This window comes from Oncorhynchus mykiss, chromosome 26 (assembly GCF_013265735.2).
Source record: "Oncorhynchus mykiss isolate Arlee chromosome 26, USDA_OmykA_1.1, whole genome shotgun sequence".
Lineage (NCBI taxonomy): Eukaryota > Metazoa > Chordata > Actinopteri > Salmoniformes > Salmonidae > Oncorhynchus > Oncorhynchus mykiss.
In genome coordinates, this window is record NC_048590.1 from 35783027 (window position 1) to 35810422 (window position 27396).

Genomic DNA, 27396 nt, shown 5'->3' on the forward strand with positions numbered 1-27396 from the left:
CTTATACCATAACCCCACCGTACCGTCACCATGGGGTACTCTGTTTACAATGTTGACATCAGCAAACCGCTCCCCCACACAACGCTGTCTGCCATCTGCCCGGTACAGTTGAAACAACTGGAATTTATCCATGAAGAGCACACTTCTCCAGCGTGCCAGTGGCCATCCAAGGTGAGCATTTGCCCACTGAAGTCGGTTGCGATGCAGAATTGCAGTCAGGTCAAGACCCTGGTGAGGATGACGAGCACGCCGATGAGCTTCCCTGAGACTGTTCCTGACAGTTTGTGCAGAAATTCTTCAGTTGTGTAAACCCAGAGTTTTATCAGCTGTCCGTGTGGCTGGTCTCAGACAATCCCGCAGGTGAAGAAGCTGGATGGGGAGGTCCTGGGCTGGCGTGGTTACATGTGGTCTCCGGTTGTGAGGCCTGTTGGAAGTACTGCCAAATTCTCTAAAACGACAGAGGCGGCTTATGGTAGAAAAATTAATAATAAATTCAGTTGTAACAGCTCTGGTGGACATTCCTGCAGTCAGGATGCCACTTGCACGCTCCCTCAAAATTTAGACATCTGCAGCGTTGTGTTGTGACAAAACTGCACATTTTAGAGAGGCCTTTTAATGTCTCCAGCACAAGGTGCACCTGTGCAATGATCACTCTGTTTAATCATCTTCTTGATATGCCACACCTGTCAGGTGGGTGGATTGTCTTTGTAAAGGAGAAATGCTCACTAACAGGGATGTTAACATATTTGTGCACAAAATTTGAGAAATATGTATTTTGTGCGTATGGAACATTTCTGGGATCTTTTTTCAGCTCATGAAACATGGGACCAACATTTTACATGTTGCATTCATAGTTTTGTTCAGTGTAGTTTGTATTTACAATGATGTTTGCTTCCCTGACTGTCCTTTCTTTTGGAAACAGATCACAAATATTGCTGCTGTGCTGGCACACTGGTATTTCACGTCATAGATATGGGAGTTTATCTAAATTGGATTTGTTTTCACATTTTTTGTGGGTTTGTGTAATCTGAGGGAAATATGTGTCTCTAATATGGTCATACATTTGGCAGGAGGTTAGGAAGTGCAGCTCAGTTTCCACATTTTGTGGGCACATACCTGAGAACTAGACAGGCTATGCCTACGGCGGCCTCTCTCAATAGCAAGGCTACGCTGATTTCCTTGCTTGTGGAACAGTCACAGTGTTCAGGTATTCTGCCACTGTACTCTCTGTTTAGGGCCAAATAGCAGTCCAGTATGCTTCATTTTTTGGGTAGTTCTTTCCATTGTGTCAAGTAATTGTGTTTTTGTTTTCTCATGATTTGGTTGGGTCTAATTATGTTGCTGTCCTAGGACTCTGTGTGGTCTGTTTGTGTTTGTGAACAGAACGCCAGGACCAGCTTACTGAGGAGACTGTTCTCTAGGTTAATCTCTCTGTAGGTGATTGCTTTGTTATGGAAGGTTTGGGAATCGCTTCCTTTTAAGTGGTTGTAGAACTTAACATCTCTTTTCTGGTTTTTGATAATTAGCGGATATTGTCCGAATTCTGCCCTGCATACAGTTGAAGTCGGAAGTTTACATACACTTAGGTTGGAGTCATTAACTTGTTTTTCAACCACTCCACAAATTTCTTGTTAACAAACTAACGTTTTTGATAAGTCAGTTAGGACATCTACCTTGTGCATGACACAAGTCATGTTTCCAACAATTGTTTACAGACAGATTATTTCACTTATAATTCACTGTATCACAATTCCAGTGGGTCAGAAGTTTACATACACTAAATTGACTGTGCCTTTAAACAGCTTGGAAAATTCCAGAAAATGATGTCATGGCTTTAGAAGCTTCTGATAGCTTATGACATAATTTGAGTCAATTGAAGGTGTACCTGTGGATGTATTCGAGGCTGACCTTCAACCTCAGTGCCTCTTTGCTTGTCATCATGGGAAAATCAAAAGAGATCAGCCAAGCCCTCGACAAAACCTGAAAGGCCACTCAGCAAGGAAGAAGCCACTGCTCCAGATTACGTTTTGCAACTGCACATGGGGACAAATATCGTACTTTTAGGAGAAATGTCCTCAGGTCTGATAAACAAAAATAGAACTGTTTGGCCATAATGACCATCGTTATGTTTGGAGGAAAAAGGGGAAACTTGCAAGCCGAAGAACACCATCCCAACCGTGAAGCATGGGGGTGGCAGCATCATGTTATGGGGGTGCTTTGCCGCAGGAGGGACTGGTGCACTTCACATAATAGATGGCATCATAAGGAAGGACAATTATGTGGATATATTGAAGCAACATCTCAAGACATCAGTGAGGAAGTTCAAGCTTGGTCGCAAGTGGGTCTTCCAAATGGACAATGACCTCAAGCATATTTTATTTTTTTATTGAATTTTTGAAACATGCAATATACTTGTAGTGAAGCCGCTCAATAACTACATCATACCAGTCATCCAACAGATTCCCATTTAGAGTGACACACAGAAGCATCCAGGGTCAATGCCCTGCTCAAGGGCATGTTGACCGATCTATCTAATTTTTAAAAACTTATCTTTGACCATCATTCTATCTCTCACACAGCAACTCCACTCCCACTTGTCTCCAATTCCACATTCCAACCCTCAGCTTCCCTCAGCCCATCCCATCTATCTCTGCTGGCCACCCACTTCGTGTTTCTATGCAACACATATCTTTCAAATATGCTGTGATGTTTAACATACAATTTCAATCTATCTAATTGAATAGAATCCACAGATTGCGAGTTGAAGATTAATACTTTTACTAAGAGTATTAGTATATTAGTAATTGACTGATCCGGTCTCTCCAGATCTCCTAACAGTACTATTTCTAGGGTCAATTTTAGATCAATGCTATGCATTTTCAGCGATTCCTGAACCTGAGACCAGAAACAGGCTACACGAGGGCAATGCCAAAATAAATGGTAAATGAACCCAATCATACTTCCAAAGTTGTGGCAAAATGGCTTAAGGACAACAAAGTCAAGGTATTGGAGTGGCCATCACAAAGCCCTGACCTCAATCCCATAGAAATTTTGTGGGCAGAACTGAAAAAGCATGTGCGGGCAAGGAGGCTTACAAACCTGACTCAGTTACACCAGCTCTGTCAAGAGGAATGGGCCAAAATTCACCCAACTCATTGTGGGAAGCTTGTGGAAGGCATCCCGAAATGCCTGACCCAAGTTAAATAATTTAAAGGCAATGCTACCAAATACTAATTGAGAGTATGTAAACTTCTGACACACTGAGAATGTGATGAAAGAAATAAAAGCTGAAATAAATCATTCTCTCTACTATTACTCTGACATTTCACATTCTTAAAATAAAGTGATGATCCTAACTGACCTAAGACAGGGAATTCTTACTAGGATTAAATGTCAGGAATTGTGAAACACTGAGTTTAAATGTATTTGGCTAAGGTGTATGTAAACCTACGACTTCAACTGTGTTCAACTTGTATAACTTCCCTCTCCACTGTGGATAGATAGACTACCTGTTAGAGACCATGAGCCCACCAGTGAGCGAGAGGAGGGCATTCCAACATATATTTCTAAATTGTACTTCAACAGGATAGTTGGGCTCAGATTGAACAAAGGGCCTATTGAGAGCCCTGTTGTTTTTAGGTGAATAAAGTCCTTTAGATTCTAACAAGAGTGTAAGAGAGTCAAAGAGAGCACGGAGAGGATGCTTTTACAGTGGTCCTCATTTTCCGTAAGTTAACTTAACCCACCAACAGACACTAGAGAGAGTGTATGTTCTTGTGAGTTTACTTTGGTCATTATTGTAGAATTACGTTTCACACGGTTTGTTTCCTTCCCTAAAGAAGTGATCTGATTTAAGATCGACACCACAGAGCACGCAATCTACACCATCTGATACCAAACAAAACCTGATGTGAATTTCAATGCCCAACAGACGTAAACATGCACTTATGGCAGGCTGAGACTGAGCAGATCCCACCTGGGTCATTGCTTTTCAGATGAGATTTCAAGAGGAAAGGATCAGAAGCAATCTGTTCTCTAATTGTATAGACTTTCACTACTTCCTTCCATCTGAAAATAAATGAGAAAAGGAAATGAACAAGTCTCCTATAGGTCGATTTAGTGGGTGTGGCTGTAGTTAAATGTGCTAGTAAAGGCCTTCACTTCCGCTACCATGGAGACCAGCATGCTCAATATACAATGCCGAGATGGCCTTCTGCTCAGGGACCTTTACACAGTCATTCCCACTCTCCTTGGCATCTAACTCTTTCCCATTCTCTCTTCCTCTCGCTCTCTTGCTTTCTCGCTAACTGGCATGCACGCAAGTTGACGCAAGTGTATACACACACACACACACACACACACCAGAAATCTATATCTGAGCCTTCCTCTTCCCTCTCAGTGTAATTCAATCAGGAAGATGCTGTGGCCTCTAGCAACAGGACATGACGCAGAGACAGATGTGCAATAAGCCTGAATAAGCCACGATGCTGAATTAGATATGGGCCGCTCTCATGACTAGACCGTACATAGGCATAATAAAGGGACTTGAATGATGTTGAAGGGAAGTTGAGTGAATGTTGTTTAGACATATCATTGTACCTGACCTATATAACACTTCAAACCTGTCCTCAGACAGAATGTATATTATAGCCTGTTTTTTAATCCTTGTCTTTTCATTAGAGGAGTAGAGCATTTTGTGTCTGTATGGCTGTGTGTAGATGGATATGGTGTCCTTGTCTATGACTGTGTGTATATCTTAATGTAGAGTATAATGTAAATTCCATGATTGTGATTCAGTGTGCATTATGTTCTCCCTCTCTGTTTCAGAGTGTGGAGGAGCACTGTGCATTTGTCAGCGTGGTGAGCTGCAGCCTGTGTGTGTTCCTGGCTGTGTTTGTGCTGGTGTGTACAGAGACCCTGACCCAGCGCTGGAGGAGACTGCTGGGTCTGGTGGTCTGGGCCACTCACCTCACAATGGGATTCACCTTCATCTTCAGCGGACCCCTCATCCTGCCCTGGGACCAGGTATACACTCTCGCTCTAAATAAAGGTTGCACGACAACCTATTGGCTTTCAAAATAAATGTTTGAAGCCCATGTTGTGGTAATTATTCTAATCAAAGGAGATATTTTTTATTGTTGATTTCTTCAAAACCATCAAACTTTATTAATAATTACTGCAGTAATAGAGTGTTAATGGTCATCCAATAGTGTAGAGTTAAAGCCCAATAAATAAACGGGATTCAGTTATAACTCTTCATTGTCTTCCTGAGTCCTTGTGACGAAGACAGACACGTGAAATTATACAAAGGTACATTGTGCTCTCATGCAACAGATATGTCTAGTTTATTTACTGCTTGTTTATGCAGAAATACTAATCCAATATAGGATTCTAAGCCCTTCCCTCAGAATGATGGAGTCCAGTATTCATCTGCTGTATGGGATAAATAAACTGGAGATTGGGTCCCCCTGGCACCGACAGACAGGCACACAGACACTAATCATGGAATGGAATGCAGTCTTTAGGTTATCACCAAGCCATGGTAAATCTACTGTCAGCGTTAACACAGACACATGAGAGTTCAAAGAGCCCTATTCTGTTGCCTCTAAGAAAAACAGTGTGAATGTACTAATATAGGAATACATTGTAATATAAATGTCATGTGATTAACAGAATGTTGTAATTCTATGACACCCACTTCCCTTGTCCTCTTCCTCTTCTCCTCCATCTACAAAACCAGCCAGTTTATTAGGTACACCCATCTAGTACCGGTCGGAACCCCATTTACTGAATTCTTCAGGAATGGATTCTACAAGGTGTAGCGTTCAAGCGTTGTGCAATTGGTATCTAGGAACCTAACTTGTGCCAGGGAAACATTAGCGATACCATTACACCACCTCCACCAGCCTGTATCGTTGACACCAGGCAGGATGGGGCCATGGACTCATGCTGCTTACGCCAAATCCTTACTTTGGTCATTGTTGCAAAATTACGATTCACACAGTTTCTGTTTCCTTCCCTGAAGAAGTTATCTGATTTAAGATCTACCCCACAGAGCATGCAACCTTCTCCATGTGATAACAAACAAAACCTGGCAGTGGTGTAATGGTATAGGGAATATTTTTCTGGCACACGTTAGATTCCTTGAAACCAATTGAGCAACATTTGAACGCCACACCTTGTAGAATCCATGCCCTGATGATTTCAGGCTGTTCTGGAGGCAAAGGGGCACCGACGATCATACCATGCTCAGTTGTTAGGGCACCTAATTTGTCCATTCTAACGTTCAATCGAACAGTAACTGAATGCCTTGATGTCTGTCTGCCTTCTTTATATAGCAAGCCATGGCTACGTGACTCACTGTCTGTAGGAGCAAACAATCTTTGTGAACGTGAACTACATAATAAACTGGCCACTGAATGTACCTACATTTTTTTCACACATGAACAGAAGCGTCAAAATGTGATATTTGTCTAGTTATAGCATATCTTGCCAGTACACTGAGGTGACAGTTGTCCAGTAAAACCCCTTGTTCTTTGGGTGTAGTGCTGCCAATCCGAGACTCATTCCCCACACTGTGTTTCGTGTCATATCAGTCTGACCTATCTCTCTCTCTCTCTCTCTCCTTTTCTCCTGTAGGTTCCCTTCTTCCTGTTCATCATCTTCACAGTGTACACCATGCTGCCATTCCAGATGTGCTATGCTGTGGTACTCAGTGTGATCTCCTCACTCTCTCACATCATGGTCCTCACCCTATGCCTCACTGTCTTCAACACCCAAGATCCCAGCCCCTTTCTGGCCAATCAGGTGTGTTATTAGTTATGCTGTTAGTAACAATTATACATGATCTCCTGGTGAGGATTCTCTGAAAACAGACAATAAAATGCTTATGCTGTGCAGCTAGGATGTAATGTCGGTCCCTCTGTCCCCAGCTGCTGTCCAATGCGGTGGTGTTTCTGTGTGGCAGTGTGGTGGGGGCCTTCCATAAGGTCCTGATGGAGAGAGCACTAAGACAGACCTTCCAGGATACACTCAGATGTCTGGGCATCCGCATGAAGCTGGAGATAGAAAAGAGACAACAGGTGAGAACATCTTATCATACACTCTGTTATATTCTTGATTTAGTTATTTACCTTTAAGGAAAGACCCTTGAGGTTAGAAACCTATTTGGCGAGGGAAATCTCCCAGTGTATCAGAAATCCTGGAAATCATGGTCTGGTTGAATAAGATGCTTTTGGTGTCTCTTTCTGAACAGAGGCTGACCTGAATACAGGAAGTATGAAAGACTAATAAGAGTTAATAGTGTTAGGCTAAAATGTGTTGTCATAATAGCACTTGTTATTTTTTTACTTCATTTAAGACCAGCAGCCTTGTTGTTTTCTAGCTTGTATTTTTCATTACGATGATCAAATCCCCCTCATATTAAATTTCATTGTAATGATTTTTTAAGTAGATGTCTGTGTGTGCTCCGTTAGTGAAAACGGGTGTCTGTTTCAAATGACTTTTTAACCATCATTTTTTTCATTTGTAACAATAGTTGCTTAGGAAATGACACCACACTCCGTGAGAGAGAGGAGGCCGCTGGCTGCTCTGTTGCCTAGCAGGACAGAATGGAATGATATAATCGTTAACATTTGAACCGGCTCTGTTCTACTCTGTTGTATTGAGCCCGAAAAAAGGAGCAGTGCCACAGGGGTTAGCCAAAGAGCACAGGCACCATAAATAAAGAGAAGAGGGAAGGGAGGGTTTGAAATGGGTCTCAACGCTGAGCATTATGCCATTGTTCTCTAGACCCAGTCAGATAGAATCTGCCAGATCAATTACAGCACAGAGCTGAGCTGACTGAACCAAATCAAGGCCACTTTGTGCAGAATGACTTTCCATGCTTTACGGTTTACTGGAAAACCTGCTCCAGTCATTTGAACCAGGAGGTGGTAATCTATCTGGGAGAGTATATAGGCCTAAGCAGTTGCCCCGTGACACTGGTCTTGGGTCAGTTTTACGTTTCTTCCACTAATGGTTAAGGTTAGGATTTGATCATAGATCTGTACCTAGGGGCGACCCCCCCCCCCCCCCCCCCCCCATGGATGCAGCCAAACCAGAGAGGAAAGATAGTAGTCCAGTGCCTCAGTATTGCATCATACGGGTGAACAGGAATTATGATGGGGTCAATGGGGATTGAAGAATGATTTCCTGAGACATCTCCTTATTAACTTCTTAGATTCTCATCTCACCTGACTCTATTCCATTCCAGAGGCTCTCAATGCAATGTTCTATCTGTCTGTTGACTGGCTGTACAACCAGACTGGCAGCACAATGATTATAAAGCTTTTAACAGTAATCTAAGTGAATGGGGCCCTTGTTAGTGGAGTTACTAGATCAGCAAGACACTCTGACAGCTGGTTGATACTCAGATTGGGTTTCTCACAGATTGGATGGGTTCATGACCCTTTGTCTATCGGACAGTGTGTGTGGTTGGGTGGGTGTGGTGTGTTGATGCTAACGTGTGTGTGCGTGCGTAGGAGAACCTGCTGCAGTCTGTGCTGCCGGTCTACATCTCCATGAAGATGAAGCTGGCCATCATGGAGCGTCTGCAAGACTGCAAGGACAAAGAAGAGCAGCAACGACTCGTCAAAGACAACAACTTCCACAGTCTCTACGTCAAGAGACACGAGAACGTCAGGTACAGTACAACAATAGCCTGTCAAGGACTAAGAATATGACTGAGAAACATACAGCATGTTGAAATAACCTGTTATGTTCTAAGAAAAGAAAGAAACACAGTAGAATCCTATCCTTTGCCTGTCACTCATTGCCTGTCAAACTAAGCACGGTTTTCAGTCTACCAAATAACACACATGGAAAATATTTCCCCAACCCAAATGTTCTCTTGAATGAAACTCCACTTTTGGCTTTAGCCTTTGATTTTCTCTTTCCCTGCCTTTACATTTTGGCTCTTTTTCTGCTTTTCGACTTTAACACAAGTGTAAACACCCTTATGTTATACTAGGGAACGGCCCAGTACATCACCGGGGCCAAGCTTTCTTCCATCCAGGACCTCTATACCAGGCGGTGTCAGAGGAAGGCCCTAAAAATTGTCAAAGACTCCAGCCACCCTAGTCATAGACTGTTTTATCTGCTACCGCACGGCATGTGGTACTGGAGCACCAAGTCTAGGTCCAAGAGGCTTCTAAATGGCTTCTACCCCCAAGCCATAAGACTCCTGAACAGCTAATCTAATGGCTACCCAGACTATTTGCAATGCCCTCCCCCCTTCCATGCTGCTGCTACTCTCTGTTATTATGCATAGTCACTTTAATAACTCTACCTACATGTACATATTACCTCAATTACCTCGACACCGGTGCCCTCACACATTGACTCTGTATATAGTCCCGCTATTGTTATGTACTGCTGCTCTTTAATTATTTGTTATTCTTATCTCTTACTTTTTTTGTTGTATTTTCTTAAAACTGCATTGTTGGTTAAGGGCTTGTAAGTACGCATTCCACTGTAAGGTCTACTACACCTGTTGTATTCAGCATTCCACTGTAAGCTCTACTACACCTGTTGTATTCAGCATTCCACTGTAAGGTCTACTACACCTGTTGTATTCAGCATTCCACTGTAAGGTCTACTACACCTGTTGTATTCAGCATTCCACTGTAAGGTCTACTACACCTGTTGTATTCAGCATTCCACTGTAAGGTCTACTACACCTGTTGTATTCAGCATTCCACTGTAAGGTCTACTACACCTGTTGTATTCAGCATTCCACTGTAAGGTCTACTATACCTGTTGTATTCAGCATTCCACTGTAAGGTCTACTACACCTGTTGTATTCAGCATTCCACTGTAAGGTCTACTACACCTGTTGTATTCAGCATTACACTGTAAGGTCTACTACACCTGTTGTATTCAGCATTCCACTGTAAGGTCTATCTACACCTGTTGTATTCAGCATTCCACTGTAAGGTCTACTACACCTGTTGTATTCAGCATTCCACTGTAAGGTCTATCTACACCTGTTGTATTCAGCATTCCACTGTAAGGTCTACTACACCTGTTGTATTCAGCATTCCACTGTAAGGTCTACTACACCTGTTGTATTCAGCATTCCACTGTAAGGTCTACTACACCTGTTGTATTCAGCATTCCACTGTAAGGTCTACTACACCTGTTGTATTCAGCATTCCACTGTAAGGTCTACTACACCTGTTGTATTCGGCACGTGACAGATTTTGGTTTTGAAATTGTGTTTCCATAGCTAGGGAAGAGCAAAATCAGTTGCTTTGTGAGAAGGTGTTAAAGTTCACAGTTAGCCATTGTTATGTAAATGCCAGCTGAAAAGTACCAGTGGCCTGGCTTTGGCCCCAAGTAAGAGCAGGTCCTCCGGATCCATGGCCCAGTGAGACCCGGGTGCCGGCCCGCAAAGATGGAAACAAAAGTCTGAGCCTTGGGTAAAACACTGGGTTAAATCATATGTTGTGTGTGTGTGCTTTGAATAGTTAGTATAGGTTGTGATCTTTAATTGTATTCATTTAATTTCCCCTGATATCCTCTGGCCCCGAGGACTGGAGTTGCCCATCTCTACTCTGGGAGGTCTTTTTACACTCACAATGCCCAGTCAGTTCTCATGGAATTTAGCATGACAGTGTTAGCTGAGCATTGACCCAGATGAGGCCTTTTGTTTTATGGGCATTCATTTAGAAAGCGCTGACAGATATTAGCTTTGTAGCCTATCCAGTGAACCTTGGCAGATGGCTCAATAGATTCCCTAAGTTTTAGACTCTGAAATTGCTTACAGACTGTACTGTACCTTCTACCTTCCTGGATAGAGAGGGAGCCCATTTGTTGCCCAAATTAAGGACAACACAGCAACACTCTTCGATCTTCTCAGTAGCCTGACAAACTGACATTTGTAACTACCTTTTTGATTTGTTGATACGTTTAGGCTCGTAATAAATATGATTTCATAGAAAAGGAAGGACATTTAAACTGACTGAAATGAGAAGGCCTTGTGAAGATCAGACTGTATCATGTGCTGCTGTGGCTCGGCTAGTGATGAATCCTCATTTAAACCCTTTGGTGTTACTGTGAATTATAGCCCAACCACCTCCCCATTTGATCCTTGTAATGACACAAGACATGCTTGTCATTAGACATGTTCTTTCCAAGAAAACACCTGGTTGTTGTCAGAGTTACTGGGCGGCCATGGTTCTCTGGTCTGCCTAGCGAGCAATTGGCTAACGTTAGTTACTTTAATGAGGACTGACCTTGGCAGTAGTTAGCTCTCTGAGCCCTGGTAATGAGCCAGTGATTAGGCTGAGGCGGCTGAATGTGTGGTGGCCTGGGTCAGGTGCTCTGTGTGGAGGATAGGGTTAACAACAAGCTTATAGCACTTCCAATCAGTGTACAGTGCAGTGCTTCCCCTATGATATTTTTTTTCAGCAGCTGTGGCAAAGTTAGCATTGTGGGGGGGGGGCTGTTTTAGTGGCTGTCCTCTTGGCTGCAGACAATTTATTTTATGTTTTCATTTTATGTTTTTGATTTCATGCAATTCTATACATTTTGTCATGGACGGAGAGAACATTTTACAGTTTTAAAGATAGTTTCCTGCAATTTGTTGAACACTTTTTTGTTTACTACATGATTCCATGTGTTATTTCATAGTTTTGATGCCTTCACTATGATTCTACAATGTAGAAAATAGTCAAAATTAAGAAACCCTGGAATGAGTAGGTGTGTACAAACTTTGGACGGGTACTGTGTGTATATATATATATATACACATATATATATATATATATATATGTGTGTATATATATGTGTGTATATGTGTATATATATATATATGTGTGTGTATATGTTTTTTATCATATATTTTGGAGTGGAGGCAACGATGCTGCTACATGAATACAGGGAAAACACTGCTGTAGTTTATGTCTTAGAGCCAAACCCCTTAGCACGATCTCCCTTCAACTCAGTCTTCACCTCCTCTCTAGCCTCTAGCCCCATAGGATTACTGTTCACCCAGGATATGACCTCCAGCTGTAATCAGTTATCCCCACTCCATTTCAACACCCCAGGAGTCAACCGTTATCTGACAATGACACCCTTGTTTAGTGATACAACAACATCAGAGGGATTAATCAGTGTAGCGGCCAGCCCGGCCGTATCCATGCAGACAACAGGTTTCATTATGACACTGATGTCTTGACCCCATATGTCCTGAGTCGGTCGTGATCAGTAAGCATGAAACGTAAGAAAATGCTTGGAAACTATGTGCAACAGGGAGGGACTATCTAAACTTGTCCAATAATGAATGCTTCTTGTTTCATTTTGCATGCCGTGTGTCTTAATGAACACACCCTTGGCTTTTCTCTTTTTGCAGTATTCTGTATGCTGACATTGTGGGCTTCACCCGATTGGCCAGCGACTGCTCTCCGAAGGAGCTGGTCATCATGCTCAACGAGCTGTTTGGGAAGTTTGACCAGATTGCAAAGGTGAGTTAATAATTTGTAAGATTTGCACCTTTAGTTAAATTAACACTGACTTTTCAGCTTTTATTTAATATTTAGCTACATTTTTATGTTTATTACGATAAGACGGCAGTGTGGTAATGCATAAGCCACGTGGCATTAATCAGTACTTGCTTCATCATAATAATTCAAATAATAATATTTGTATTTTATAGAGTGCGTTTCATGACACGGATCATCTCAGATACTTAAAAACAAGTACATGTAGTTGTTGGGCTGGACACGTATGGATGTGTTTCGTGTTTGGTTCTTCAGGAGAACTTCTGATACCGTGTTTGTGTTTATGCTAAATCCAGTTGACATGTCTGCTTCTTTATTTATTTATTTAACCTTTATTTAACCAGGAAGGGCTCATTGAGATTTAAAATCAATTTTCAAGAGCGTCCTGGCCAAGATAGGCAGCACCAAGTCATTACAAAAATTACAGACAAACAACATGACAAAACTACAAGTAATCTACTTCTTAGATGGTCTATGTGGTATTTTTCTGTTTCATTCTTCAGGAGAACGAGTGCATGAGAATCAAGATTTTGGGAGACTGCTACTACTGTGTGTCTGGCCTGCCTGTCTCCCTGCCCATGCATGCCAAGAACTGTGTGAAGATGGGTCTGGACATGTGTGAGGCCATCAAGTGAGTTCAGAGGAGCCCCAAGGCCTTCTGGGGGGAAAACAATTACTTAAACACCTTCTGGTTAGTTCCAGGACTTTAGCAACATATATTCTCATTAGATTGTGAGATAAATAGTGTATAGTAAATAAAATATGTTAGTCGGGTAGGGAGGGTAGTGTTATTGTAAAATGCAAGGGGGACCTTCTGGCCTAAGTAGTAGGTGTTGATATGAGTTGTGTGGGTCAATGATGGTTATGAGAGTGAGTTAGTTCTATAATCAGGTGTTGTGGAGGACTGGAGGGTCTGTCAAAGGAAGACTTTATCATGGCTCCTCTCTGCCCTGTTGGACAATCAAATCACATTTCATTTGTTACACGCTTCGTAAACAACAGGTGTAGACTAACAGTGAAATGCTTACTTAAGGTTCCTTTTCCAACAATGCAGAGTTAAAGATAAATGAAATACAAATAGTGACACAAGGAATAAATACACAGTCCATAACAATAATGAGTAAAAATAACATGGCTATATACAGGAAGTACCAGTACTGAGGCGATGTGCAGGGGTACGAGGTAATAACATGGCTATATACAGGAAGTACCAGTACTGAGGCGATGTGCAGGGGTACGAGGTAATAACATGGCTATATACAGGAAGTACCAGTACTGAGGCGATGTGCAGGGGTACGAGGTAATACCATGGCTATATACAGGAAGTACCAGTACTGAGGCGATGTGCAGGGGTACGAGGTAATAACATGGCTATATACAGGAAGTACCAGTACTGAGGCGATGTGCAGGGGTACGAGGTAATAACATGGCTATATACAGGAAGTACCAGTACTGAGGCGATGTGCAGGGGTACGAGGTAATAACATGGCTATATACAGGGAGTACCAGTACTGAGGCGATGTGCAGGGGTACGAGGTAATAACATGGCTATATACAGGAAGTACCAGTACTGAGGCGATGTGCAGGGGTACGAGGTAATAACATGGCTATATACAGGAAGTACCAGTACTGAGGCGATGTGCAGGGGTACGAGGTAATAACATGGCTATATACAGGAAGTACCAGTACTGAGGCGATGTGCAGGGGTACGAGGTAATAACATGGCTATATACAGGAAGTACCAGTACTGAGGCGATGTGCAGGGGTACGAGGTAATAACATGGCTATATACAGGGAGTACCAGTACTGAGGTGATGTGCAGGGGTACGAGGTAATAACATGGCTATATACAGGAAGTACCAGTACTGAGGCGATGTGCAGGGGTACGAGGTAATAACATGGCTATATACAGGAAGTACCAGTACTGAGGCGATGTGCAGGGGTACGAGGTAATAACATGGCTATATACAGGAAGTACCAGTACTGAGGCGATGTGCAGGGGTACGAGGTAATAACATGGCTATATACAGGAAGTACCAGTACTGAGGCGATGTGCAGGGGTACGAGGTAATAACATGGCTATATACAGGAAGTACCAGTACTGAGGCGATGTGCAGGGGTACGAGGTAATAACATGGCTATATACAGGAAGTACCAGTACTGAGGCGATGTGCAGGGGTACGAGGTAATAACATGGCTATATACAGGAAGTATCAGTACTGAGGCGATGTGCAGGGGTACGAGGTAATAACATGGCTATATACAGGAAGTACCAGTACTGAGGCGATGTGCAGGGGTACGAGGTAATCGAGGTAGTTATGTACTGTACATATGGGGAGGGGTAAAGTGACTAGGCAACAGTATAGATAATAGACCGTAGCAGCAGCGTATGTGGTGAGTATGTGTGGCGTCAGTATGCATGTGTGCGCATGTTATGACAAGAAGGAAAAAGTTGATTTGTTCACCTGGCTCTGATGTCAAAGCAATAAGAAGGAATCCCAGGGAAACCTAAATGAACACACAAATACACACATCTGACAGATTCTGATCCCGCTCCTCAGACAGGTGCGCGAGGCCACAGGTGTGGACATCAACATGAGAGTGGGCGTTCACTCCGGCAACGTGCTCTGCGGTGTGATTGGTCTCCGCAAGTGGCAGTTTGACGTTTGGTCACATGACGTCACCCTGGCCAATTATATGGAGTCTGGAGGCTTACCTGGGTATGTTAGTAGTTGAGTTAACCATGTATGGTAAATCTTTAATCCTAATGGTAGCATTATTTTATTTTACCTTTTATTTAACTAGGCAAGTCAGTTAAGAACAAATTCTTATTTTCAATGACGGCCTAGGAACAGTGGGTTAACTGCATTAATTATTAAGTTACTAGTAGTAACCTAGTCCTAGTAAGTCCATTTTACTAATAGTAACCCCCATCTTTGTCTTGATCAGGCGTGTCCACATCACTGAGGCCACCCTGAAGCACCTGAACAAGGCCTATGAGGTGGAGGAGGGGAATGGTGGGCTAAGAGATGCCTACCTGAAGGAGCTCAACATACAGACATACCTTGTCATCGATCCTCGGGTGAGCTACCTCATTTAATGTATTACCTCCAGAATCCCTGACAAGGGCCTTATCTGTATATGTGAGACTGTACTCCTCGTTAACGTGTGTGTGTGTCATCAGTCTAAGAACCAGGCTCTGAACAGCCACAGCATGCCCAAGCCGCGTGTGAATGACGGGCTGAAGATGCGGGCGTCAGTGAGAATGACCCGTTACCTGGAGTCCTGGGGCGCCGTCAAACCCTTCGCCCACCTACAGAGCAGAGAGGGGTACACCCAAGACACCATGGTCAATGGAAAATCACGCTGCAAGGTGAGTGACGGCTGGGAGGCCACTGCATTATAACTGGTGAAAAGATTACCAGACATACTTCCTCTAACATAAATAGTCCACTTTACACATCAAGCATAACAGGTTGAAATGTATTGCTACAAGCACAAGTATTTCCTGTGGAAGACTGTTGCGACTGTTGATGGAATATTTAAATGCTGCTTTACTTCTTGCTGTTTTACGCACGATGTGTCTAACAACAGTTGTTTTAAAAATGTTTCTAGGACATCCCTCTGCGCACAGCTCACACTAAGATCACTGAGAGGTAAGGAAGGCCAAGTCTGAGAACGCAGAGAGGATGAGTTAATTTGTTTATCTGTTAATTAACAAGAGCCCTGAACTGACGTCAGACTCTCCTTACTGGATTGGTACTCCTGCTATGCATCAGTCTGTTGATACAGTGGGTGTTTATGGTTGTGGATGTGTATTTGGGTAGCCAGTTCTTTTTTTGAATGACCAAATGCAAACAGATCCGTGACTGTACAGTAAATGTTAAGCAATTTGTAAGTCCACTTAATGTATATAAAGACCCAAACACATTTACTTTTTATAAGGTCATCCATTTTGGTCGCTTAGGGCTTAGAAGTTGTCTCTTTTTCCTCATTACCTCCAGTGCAGTAGACAGGGCAGTGAAATAAGAAAATTGCCCCGAAATACCTTTTGTCTCAGCTGTGGTTCTAGTGGACAACGATACTGTGAATGGACACTTAACAGGAACCGGCTGTGTTGCTTCCGATATGGTCGGTGGCCCTTCCTATGTTCTTTCATTTGGTCAGGAACAGTCCCTCTTCATGTCATGTTTAATAAAAACAAAATAGTTTCTTTATTCAGTTACAATACAAGCTTTATTAATATTTGATCCATTCTACGGAGACAGACATTTGTTGTTTTAGCACAAATGAATCCTCACATACAACACATAACAGTCCCATACAGCGACAGCGATGTCACCATGTTGAATGTGTCTATCTCTCACTGTTGGTCCCTGACAGCTTTGATGAGTCTGTAGAGGAGCCCTTCTCCTCGCCCGCCCCTCCGCTCAGCACCTATAAGTGAGTGGAGTCAGCATGGCTCACAACACAACTGCTCCCTTCTGAGTGGAGGAGGAGAATCTTGATGTTTCACAGCACCATTAACCTCCAACCCTTCTGGGTTAACACTCCTCCCTACCCCCCCCCCATCCTGCCTAGAGCTGCCTCCCTCTTCTGTATAACAGGGCATCACAGGGATTCCCACGCTTTTACAAAGCAAGCAGGGCATAGTAACCACTCCCTAGTGTTTAAAGTGTGTCTTTTTGTTTTCCCACTGGAGTTATGTGCTGTTATAAACACCCTGTGTGTGTCTCTGTCTGTCTGTGTGTGTTTCCTTCCTGGTGAGGCATAGGTACTGCTGGGAGACTACTGTTCAGTCACCAGAGTTAAACTAATACACACAACATCCTGCACATACCCACACTATAGAATGAATGACACACACACCCCTTCTCTCTGTTTCCACTAATGCTGAGAATGGCCTAAACCAGTTGCCTCCCTGCACAGCACACTGGGACTGAATAACCTGCATGACCTTGGCTGGTTTACCAGCATCCATCCATCCATCCGTGTGTCAGTCTGTCTGTCTGCGTGTCGGTCTGTCTGCGTGTCGGTCTGTCTGCGTGTCGATCGGTCTGCGTGTCTGTCTCTCTGTCTGCATGTCTGTCTGCGTGTCGGTCTCTCTGCATGTCGGTCTCTCTGCATGTCGGTCTCTCTGCAAGTCGGTCTGTCTGCGTGTTGGTCGGTCGGTCTGCGTGTTGGTCGGTTGGTCTGCGTGTTGGTCTGTCTGCGTGTCGGTCGGTCTGCATGTCAGTCGGTCTGCGTGTCTGTCTGCGTGTCGGTCGATCTGTCTGTTTGTCTGCGTGTTGTTCGGCCTGTTTGTCTGCATGTCGGTCGGTCTGTCTGTCTACGGGTCGGTCTGTCTGCGTGCCGGTCGGTCGGTTGGTCTGTCTGTGTGTCGGTCGGTATGCGTGTCCGTCGGTCAGTCTGTATGCGTGTCGGTCCGTCTGCAAGTTGGTCAGTCCGTCTGCGTGTCTGTCTGCGTGTCGGTCGGTCTGTCTGCGGGTCAGTCTGTGTCGGTCAGTCGGTCTGTCTGTCTGTTTGTCTGTGTGTCGGTTGGTCTGTTTGCGTGTCGGCGGTCGGTCTGTCTGCTTGTCGGTTGGTCTGTCTGTGTGTTGGTCGGTCTGCGTGTCCGTCTGTCGGTCAGTCTGTCTGCGTGTCGGTCCTTCTGCATGTTGGTCAGTCCGTCTGCGTGTCTGTCTGCGGGTCGGTTGGTCGGTCTGTCTGCGGGTCTGCCTGTCTGCGGGTCGGTCTGCCTGCGTGTCGGTCGGTCCGTCTGCGTGTCTGTCTGCATGTCCGTCGGTCTGTCTGCCGGTCGGTCGGTTGGTCTGCGTGTCGGCCAGTCTGCGTGTCGGTCTGTCTGTCTGCGTGTCGGTCTGTCTGTCTGTCTGCGTGTCGGTCTGTCTGTCTGCCTGCGTGTCGGTCGATCTGTCTGCGCGTCGGTCGGTCGGTCTGCACGTCGGTCATCTGCGCATCGGTCTGCGCGTCGGTCGGTCTGTATGTCGGTCAATCTGTCTGTCTGCCCGTCTGTGTCTTGTCAGTTGGTCACTGTCTGTCTGTGTCAGTCGGTTTCTGTGTCGGTCTTTGTGTCTGTGTCGGTCTCTGTGTCGGTCTCTGTGTCGGTCTCTGTGTCGGTCTCTGTGTCGGTCTCTGTCGGTCTCTTATTTGTCGGTCTCTGTCGGTGTCTGTCTGTCTGTCTGTCTGTGTGTCTTGTCTGTGTGTCTGTGGTTTCTGTGTCAGTCGGTCTGTATGTCGGTCTTTGTCTGGTCTGTCGGTCTCTGTCTCGGTGTCTGTCGGTCTCTGTCTCGGTGTCTGTCGGTCTCTGTCTCTGTGTCTGTCGGTCTCTGTGTCTGTCGGTCTCTGTCTCGGTGTCTGTCGGTCTCTGTCTCTGTGTCTGTCGGTCTCTGTGTCTGTCGGTCTCTGTGTCTGTCGGTCTCTGTCTGTGTGTCTGCTAGTCTACCTCTTCCTTATTGTCTGAGTGTTTTACAGGAACAAGTCCCAGAAGAGCAAGTTTGATGAGGAGCTGCACAATGAGATGACCACCACCATAGATGAGCTCAGCAGCAAGTGAGTCTCTATAGTCACTAAATAGTCAAAAGACATTCTGAGATTAGTCACTAGGTAGGACCACAAGCTTAAATCTAAACTCAGGATTAAGGGTCTAATGTTATCTAATCTTCCTAGCCACCAACATATCCCTTGAGAAAAGTATTATTTAGCCAATTGTGAATAATATTGACAAAGACGAGTCAAAGCTATCTGAAAATGAATTTTACATATTGAGTTGTAAAAATAGAGAGCTCGCTCTCACATACACCCACTCACTCTTTCACACTCTCTTCCTCACGCTTTCTCCCCGTGTGACCTCCAGGCAGTGGGTGAAGTCTGAGGAGATTAGCAGTCTGGCTGTGTGGTTCCCTAAGAAAGAGCTGGAGAAACAGGTGAGTCTGTCTCAGAGCTGTCTAGACATTGTTGAGAGAAGCATTGCTGTCCTAGTATACACTGTAGTAGTTACATCTCCACAATGAAAATATCTAGAATCTTATAGATACAATGTGAAGAAATATATCAGTTGTCTCTGGAATAACTACATGTAACTTGTAACCAAAGGAAAGGAGCCTTACTGTCCTAATATACAACAGATACATCTGTACAATGGCAGTGTCAAGAGCCTTTATGTAAGATACAGTATAAAGAAAAACATTTGTACTTGAAATTTTAATTCCTAACCCTTACAACATGTTAAATGTTATATCAGAATCTATTTATATCTCTGATGTGCCTACACAGACCACACGTGTTCTTAGTGCTTTCTGAAAGTATTCAGACCCCTTTCCTTTTTCCACATTTTGTTACGTTACAGCCTTATTCTAAAATGTATACATTTTTCCCCTCATCAATCTACACACAATACTACATAATGACAAAGCGACAACAGGTTTTTAGAAATGCTAGCACATTTATTACAACATTTTTACATAAGTATTCAGACCCTTTTCTATGAGACTTAAAATTGAGCTCACGTGCATTCTGTTTCCATTGATCATCTTTGAGATGTTTCTACAAATGATTGGAATCCACCTGTGGTCAATTTAATTGATCCCACAGTTGACAGTGCATGTCAGAGCAAAAACCAAGCTATGAGTTGAAGGAATTGTCCGTAGAGCTCCGAGACAGGATTGTGTCGAGGCACAGATCTGGGGAAGGGTACCAAAATAAATTCTGCAACATTGAAGGTTCCCAAGAACACAGTGGCCTCCATCATTCTTAAATGGAAGAATTTTGTAACCACCAAGACTCTTCCTAGAGCTGGCCGCCTGCCTGGCCAAACTGACCAATCGGGGGAGAAGGGTCTTGGGAGGTGACCAAGAACCTGGTGGTCCCTCTGACAGAGCTCTAGAGTTCCTCTGTGGAGATGGGAGATCCTTCCAGAAGGACAACCATCTCTGCAGCACTCCACCAATCAGGCCTTTAGGGTAGAGTGGCCAGACAGAAGCCACTCGTCAATAAAAGGCACATGACAGCCCGCTTGGATGACACATGACAGCCCGTCACATCTGGAGGAAACTTGGCACCATCCCTACGGTGAAGAATGGTGGTGGCAGCATCATGCTGTAGGGATGTTTTTCAGTGGCAGGTACTGGGAGACTAGTCAGGGTTGAGGGAAAGATGAACAGAGCAAAGTACAGAGAGATCCTTGCTGAACCTGCTCTAGAGCGCTCAGGACCTCAGACTGGGGTGAAGGTTCACCTTCCAACAGAACAACGACCCTAAGCACACAGCCAAGACAATATAGGAGTGGTTTCGGGACAAGTCTCTGAATGTCCTTGAGTGGCCCAGCCAGAGCACGGACTTGAACCCGATCGAACATCTCTGGAGAGACCTGAAAATAGCTGTGCAGAGACGCTCCCCATCCAACTTGACAGTGCTTGAGAGGATCTGCAAAGAAGAATGGGAGGAACTCCCCAAATACAGTTGTGCCAAGCTTGTAGCGTCATACCCAAGAAGGCTCGAGGCTGTAATTACTGTCAAAGGTGCTTCAACAAAGTACCAAGTAAAAGGTCTGAATAATTATGTTTTATTTTATTTTGAATAAAATTACAAACATTTCTAAAAACCTGTTTTTGCTTTGTCATTATGGGTTATTGTGTGTAGATTGATAAAGAAATATATTTTCTAATCAATTTTAGAATAAAGCTGTAACGTAACAAAATGTGGGAAAAGTCAAGGGGTCTGAATACTTTCCGAATGCACTGTACATACTGTAAAAACTGTGTTCTTAGTATTTGTGAGAGGTTCAAACATGACTTCTTCTTTCCTCCCCAGTACCGAGCCATTGATCTGCCCATGTTCAAGCACTACATCGGCTGTGCCACCTTCATCTTCTTCTGCATCTTTGTGGTTCAGATGTTTGTGACAAAAGAGTGAGTGATTTTCCCTTGTGGCTATAAGAAACATATTTCTCAACCGGTAGTAATAATAGCTTTCCTCTTACACCATCGAACAATAATGGCATGACAACCAATATTTGAACTTTTGGTATTCAGTGTTGGATCTTTCCCTTCCCGTCCCTCAGTTCCAAAATGTTGGGAATGTCATTTGGAGTGCTGGCCTGTGTCCTCCTGTTGACCTTGGGCATCTGTTTCGCAGGTCACCTGCAGGTCAGTGGGAGTTTTAGGCTTAGGTCACAACAAGCCCTATTTCTGGACAGGGAAAGGCTTAGTTGACTGTGTGTGGGGGTGGGGTACATGTGTGTGTGTGTGTGTGTGTGTACTGTGTGTATTTCTTACTGTGACAGTGGAAACATGCTTTCTGCCTAGGTTTTATAAGCTATCCATCTATCCCTGTTTTTTTTCCAATCTATCCCCGGGAAGCTGTACATTGCTGTTATTGGCCATTAACAGCTGGTGCATACCATCTCAATGCCATGGTGCAGACAGACGGGCAGTGTAGTTATTACATTCACTAGTCAGAGATACACAGAGTGTACAAAACATTAGGAACACCTTCCTTCTACCATACCCCATTCAAAGGAACTTAAATATTTTGTCTTGCCCATTCACCCTCGGAATGACACACATACACAATCCATGTCTCAATTGTCTCAAGGCTTAAAAATCCTTCTTTAACCAGGTCTTCTCCCCTTCATTTACACTAATTTCACGTGGATTTAACAGTAGACATCAATAAGGGATAATAGCTTTCACTTGGTCAGTCTATTTCATGGAAAAAGCAGGTGTTCCTAATGTTTTGTACACTCAGTGTATTATCCTGTCTTTCTGAAAATAGACTGAACATTCAGTGCTGCTGTGTTAGTAAGTCACACATTGTCTCAACATGGAAGATGTCATCAATGTCACATGCTCGCGTATCTTAATGCTCGCTTATCCCCACCCCCCACTTATACACACTCACCTGTCCCCGTCTCCCCCTCCTATCCACTCCCCCTCTCCCATGCATTTCACCCCCCATATACACACTCATCCCTTCCCCTCTCACCCTCCTATCCACTCCTCCTCTCCCATGCATTTCACCCCCCATATACACACTCATCCCTTCCCCTCTCCCCCTCCTATCCACTCCTCCTCTCCCATGCATTTCACCCCCCATATACACACTCATCCCTTCCCCTCTCCCCCTCCTATCCACTCCTCCTCTCCCATGCATTTCACCCCCTCATATACACACTCATCCCTTCCCCTCTCCCCCTCCTATCCACTCCTCCTCTCCCATGGATGGATGCCTCGCTCCTCCCACCCCTCAGCGCTTGTTTCCGGAGAAGTTGTCGTCCTGCCAGTGGCTGCCTGCTGTGTCGGAGGCAGTGGTCAAGAGGCCATGTGTGCGCCTCCCTCTGGTTACTATCACCACTGCGGTCATCATCATCCTAGCAGTCTTCAACCTGGTAAGTTAACGCAACAGCTCACTATCTCACTGATTAAACATAGAGCATAATGCCATCACGTGTACATGCAATTACATAAACTTGTAATAGCAACAAGAGCATTAGCTTGTTATTGTAAGAAGAACATCAAGTCACCAACAGACATGCCAATAACACACGCTTCACAGCCTTTTTGTTTTCAGTCAGACCCACTTAGCGGTTAACTATCAGTCAAATCTGGTTCCCTCTAGTGCTTCATCCAGACGAAGTCACTGTGTGAAATCAATGGTAACCCTGATCTGATTCCATCTGACAATTCCAGTGAGCAACATCCAGACACCCTGTACTACCTACCAGTGAGTGATGCCTACAATATCCCTCACTAACGGGTCTTCTGTAGCTCAGTTGATAGAGCACGGCACGCTTACAACACACAGTTATGAAATGATGCTTTCAATTTCAGTGTTGTTATTGTTGTTTGCAAATATATACTCAGCCATTTCACATAAATAATAAATTACAAATCATAAACATTGAAATGAAGAACTGGCACTTTCCATTGATGGTTTTCATTGTCTCCTCACTCCATTATCTCTCTCTCTCGCTCTCTCTCTCGGTCTCTCTCTCCCCATCTTTCTCTCAGTACTCTGTGTTCAGCTGTATCCTGGCTCTCATAGCTTGTGGAGTGTTCCTGAGGGTGAGCTTTGAACTCAAAGCGTTTTTTCTCATCCTGGCCTCCACAGCCTACTACATCATCATCTTCAGCGCCAAGGCTGGTCTCTTCAGCTGCTATGGACAAATGCTTTACAACCAACTCAATGAAAACAGGTACTATATCATGTGTTGTGTACCAGGCCTGGGGTAGATTCAGTTTTCAATTCAAGAAGATTTTCAGGAAGAAATAAATAATGTATATATCATTAAGTCATTTCTGAAAATTGCTCATTTGTTTTCTATGAAGGTTGTTATAATTCATTAATTGAATTTCAATCCACTTACTGAATTGACTACTGAATTGACCCCAACCCTGTTCTGTACTGTGCAATAAACACCTGGTATTGTATCCAGCCTGGTTTATACTGAGCTTTACTTTAGATTACCTCTAACCCCTGAGCTCTGTGTTCCAGAACTGAGGACTCTGGGACCATCCTGAGAGCGTTGGGGCTGGTCAAACACCCTGAGGTGATGAGCTGTATATATATCACCTTGTTCCTGGTCACCATGCTCATCATCTCACAACAGGTCAGGACATGTTCCTTTCTCTTCTTTGTTGGCCCTCTCTTCACCTACCCCTTTCCTTTCATTACTAAATGACTACATCACTTCTGTCCTGTAGAATGAGTCATGCTTCCGCCAGAACTTCCTTCTGAAGAACAAGAACCGTACGGAGCAGGATGAGATCGAGACCAGGGAGAACCTGAACCGCCTGCTCCTGGAGAACGTGCTGCCGGCCCATGTCGCTGCGCTGTTTGTTGGGGAGAATAAAAAGAACGAGGTGGGATTCCTCACAAACACTTTACTTACTGAGAAGTACAAGGTAGGAGTCCAGGACGGATGACTGGTAGTCGAATGAGTCCAACTCATCCTCCCCTCCTCCTCCTATCTGCACTGGGGTCCCATCTCCACTGGCCTGCACTCACTAAAGCTTAGTGGGAAACACTTAGTCGTGGAATTGTTTGGATTTACCTGTAAATGGTTTATTATGATTTCCAGTAGTGTGGCTAAGGGATGGAACCCCCAGGGTAAGGACGGTCCCACTTCTATGGATCATTGTACCGTATATCAGTGCCTGTCTCACCCCACCTACCAACCCACAGCTCCATGAATCAGCCCCTTCATCGAAATTGTGATTTGTGATGTCATCTTTGTGTCAGCATGGTAGAGACAGAGCCACTGCATTCTAACAGCAACATCCTCAACTCCTACTGCCCCTACTCACAGCCACTCTCAAATAGTCCACATTCAACGTCCTCAACTCCTACTGCCCCTACTCACAGCCACTCTCAAATAGTCCACATTCAACGTCCTCAACTCCTACTGCCCCTACCCTCAGCCACTCTCAAATAGTCCACATTCAACGTCCTCAACTCCTACTGCCCCTACCCTCAGCCACTCTCAAATAGTCCACATCAACGTCTTCAACTCCTACTGCCCCTACCCTCAGCCACTCTCAAATAGTCCACATGATACAGACACAAGCACACTAGACAAACCACTGATAAGCAGAGTCACTTAATCAAAACGGTGTAATTTTAGTTAAAGAAATGTACAATGTTTATTCTAAACAAGCTGGACAATACTTTGTAATATCTTTTTGTCTTACTTCATAAGATATGACAAACTTGCAGAAATTCAGGACTTGGCCTACATTTACCTCTACCGCTGAAGGCCATGGACATCCCCTCCTCTATGATGTCTCCCTCACTCCGGCCCTCCACAGCCCAGTCACAGGGTTATGACCAGCGTGTTACCTCTAAATCACCATGGACACTCTGACACACTTTGACTAAGGTCTTAAAGTCAGTGACGGAGAAATAATTCAGCCTTTGTATGAATCTGGTTGAACCATTTACTCTTGACATCTTTTTCTGGAAGCACAAACACAACATAACAGCTATTTGTGTTTGACATGTTGGTTACAGCCTGAGAAGTACTGTACTGAAGCTGCTTCCGCTGTTAAAGATGAGTGTTCATCAGCTTAGCTTGAACACTGCATATACCTGACAATAGCAATCCCAATGGATGGCACAGTGTCAAATCAAATAAACAACACAACAAAAAGCATGAGGGGGAAAAAACCGAGTTAATATGCTTTGAAGTTTTCCTAAGATTTGACATCTAGGAGCAGAAGCATGGGACTTCGATGGCCTCCCTCTCTACCAGAGAATGGGTTTTAGAGGCCCTGTTTAACATTGGCTCCTCTTGTACAGCATAATCACTGGCTATTTCTTTGCCAGACGTCAACACAGTGAAAACAGTTAGGAACGTCTGGCACTGGAGGAACTGTTGTGGTGTCTGTCTCAGCATTCTGAATTGGCTTTTTCTTAAAGATGTGGCTCTGTGCTCTAATGTCTCCTAATATTTATTGTGTGAACCTGAAACTTCCCTGTATCTCTGTTGTGAAGTGTATGTCTATGTAGTAACACTAAGTAGAAGAACATGGCATTGCCTCTTAAGTTGTACACCTCCTTCCTCCTCAGGACCTGTACTACAAGTCATATGACTGTGTGTGCGTGATGTTCGCCTCGGTACCGGACTTCAAAGAGTTCTACACGGAGTGTGACATCAACAAGGAAGGTCTGGAGTGTCTGAGGCTCCTCAACGAGATCATAGCAGATTTTGATGAGGTCAGAGAACCACTGGCAGCCATCAATTAACTAAAATGACACGTGTCCCAGTAATAGAAATAAGTACACAGCTAACCCTGGCTCACTTATCCACTTGTTTACCCACACACAGCTGCTCTCCAAGCCCAAGTTCAGTGGAGTTGAGAAGATCAAGACCATCGGAAGCACTTATATGGCAGCCGCAGGGCTGAGTGGCACCCCAGGACAGGAGAATAACCAGGTAGCTACTAACTATTTGACCCAGGTCACATGGAAGGGGAGGGGTTACACAGCATGCAACTGTGCATACCTTTGATTTTCTATACTATAGAACTTTACCATAAAACTTGGTTAACGACGCAGTATAGATAAAGTTATGTATGTCAGTAGTAGTGTCCTGTGTGTTGACTTCATGATGAACTGTGTTGTTTCAGGACCGAGATAGGCAGCAGGCACAGATAGGGAACATGGTAGAGTTTGCCATTGCCCTCATTGGCAAGCTGGATGGCATCAACAGACACTCCTTCAACAGTTTTAGGCTGCGTGTGGGTGAGTCAAGCTTGGGCACTGGCCTGGGCATATATGAACTATATTCATTAACTAGTACCATATACATTAACTACCCATTACGTCTGCAATGTGTCTGGTTCTATCCATCTTTATTAGGGTTTCATTGGTTGTTATTTTTTATTTATTTTATTTTACCTTTATTTAACCAGGCAAGTCAGTTAAGAACAAATTCTTATTTTCAATGACGGCCTGGGAACAGTGGGTTAACTGCCTGTTCAGGGGCAGAACGACAGATTTGTACCTTGTCAGCTCGGGGGTTTGAACTCACAACCTTCCGGTTACTAGTCCAACGCGCTAACCACTAGGCTACCCTGCCTCTTAGTGCTAAGAGTTTTTCCTGAACACCTGCACCTGACCTGGTCAGGAGAAATTGCGAGCTCTAGTTATAGAACAAAACACTCCTGGCCCTGTGATACCCTGTCTATCTAACCACGTAGGAGGACATTCTTTCCAACTGTCCACAATAGCTAACATTGACTCTACATAATACCGCTGGTCTCCCTGTGTACTGCTGAGACAAAGTTCTCAGACAGCTTATTCTGAGCAGATCCCCCAGGCTTTAGGAAAACATTTACAATACTCGAGAGATAAAAGC

General features: G+C 44.1%; 1 protein-coding gene across 5 annotated transcripts in view; it reads left to right on the top strand.

Annotated features, from left to right (window-relative positions):
- The window catches only part of LOC110506731 (adenylate cyclase type 2), a 76444-nt gene that overhangs the window by 46552 nt on the left and 2496 nt on the right, over positions 1 to 27396 (top strand). For 3 of the 5 annotated variants that reach the window (XM_021586557.2, XM_021586558.2, XM_036964519.1), the window contains 23 exons: positions 4828 to 5025; positions 6640 to 6807; positions 6933 to 7082; positions 8523 to 8683; positions 12395 to 12506; positions 13046 to 13173; positions 15104 to 15262; positions 15492 to 15624; positions 15727 to 15915; positions 16158 to 16198; positions 16926 to 16985; positions 19014 to 19091; positions 19396 to 19465; positions 21351 to 21448; positions 21601 to 21685; positions 22789 to 22926; positions 23157 to 23261; positions 23549 to 23733; positions 24033 to 24147; positions 24242 to 24442; positions 26106 to 26252; positions 26365 to 26472; positions 26666 to 26780. In XM_021586557.2, the coding sequence (XP_021442232.2) occupies positions 4828 to 5025; positions 6640 to 6807; positions 6933 to 7082; positions 8523 to 8683; positions 12395 to 12506; positions 13046 to 13173; positions 15104 to 15262; positions 15492 to 15624; positions 15727 to 15915; positions 16158 to 16198; positions 16926 to 16985; positions 19014 to 19091; positions 19396 to 19465; positions 21351 to 21448; positions 21601 to 21685; positions 22789 to 22926; positions 23157 to 23261; positions 23549 to 23733; positions 24033 to 24147; positions 24242 to 24442; positions 26106 to 26252; positions 26365 to 26472; positions 26666 to 26780 (2944 nt within the window). The remainder of the gene's footprint in view (positions 1 to 4827; positions 5026 to 6639; positions 6808 to 6932; positions 7083 to 8522; positions 8684 to 12394; positions 12507 to 13045; positions 13174 to 15103; positions 15263 to 15491; positions 15625 to 15726; positions 15916 to 16157; positions 16199 to 16925; positions 16986 to 19013; positions 19092 to 19395; positions 19466 to 21350; positions 21449 to 21600; positions 21686 to 22788; positions 22927 to 23156; positions 23262 to 23548; positions 23734 to 24032; positions 24148 to 24241; positions 24443 to 26105; positions 26253 to 26364; positions 26473 to 26665; positions 26781 to 27396) is intronic. The other 2 variants (XM_036964520.1, XM_036964521.1) reach the window with 2 other exon arrangements.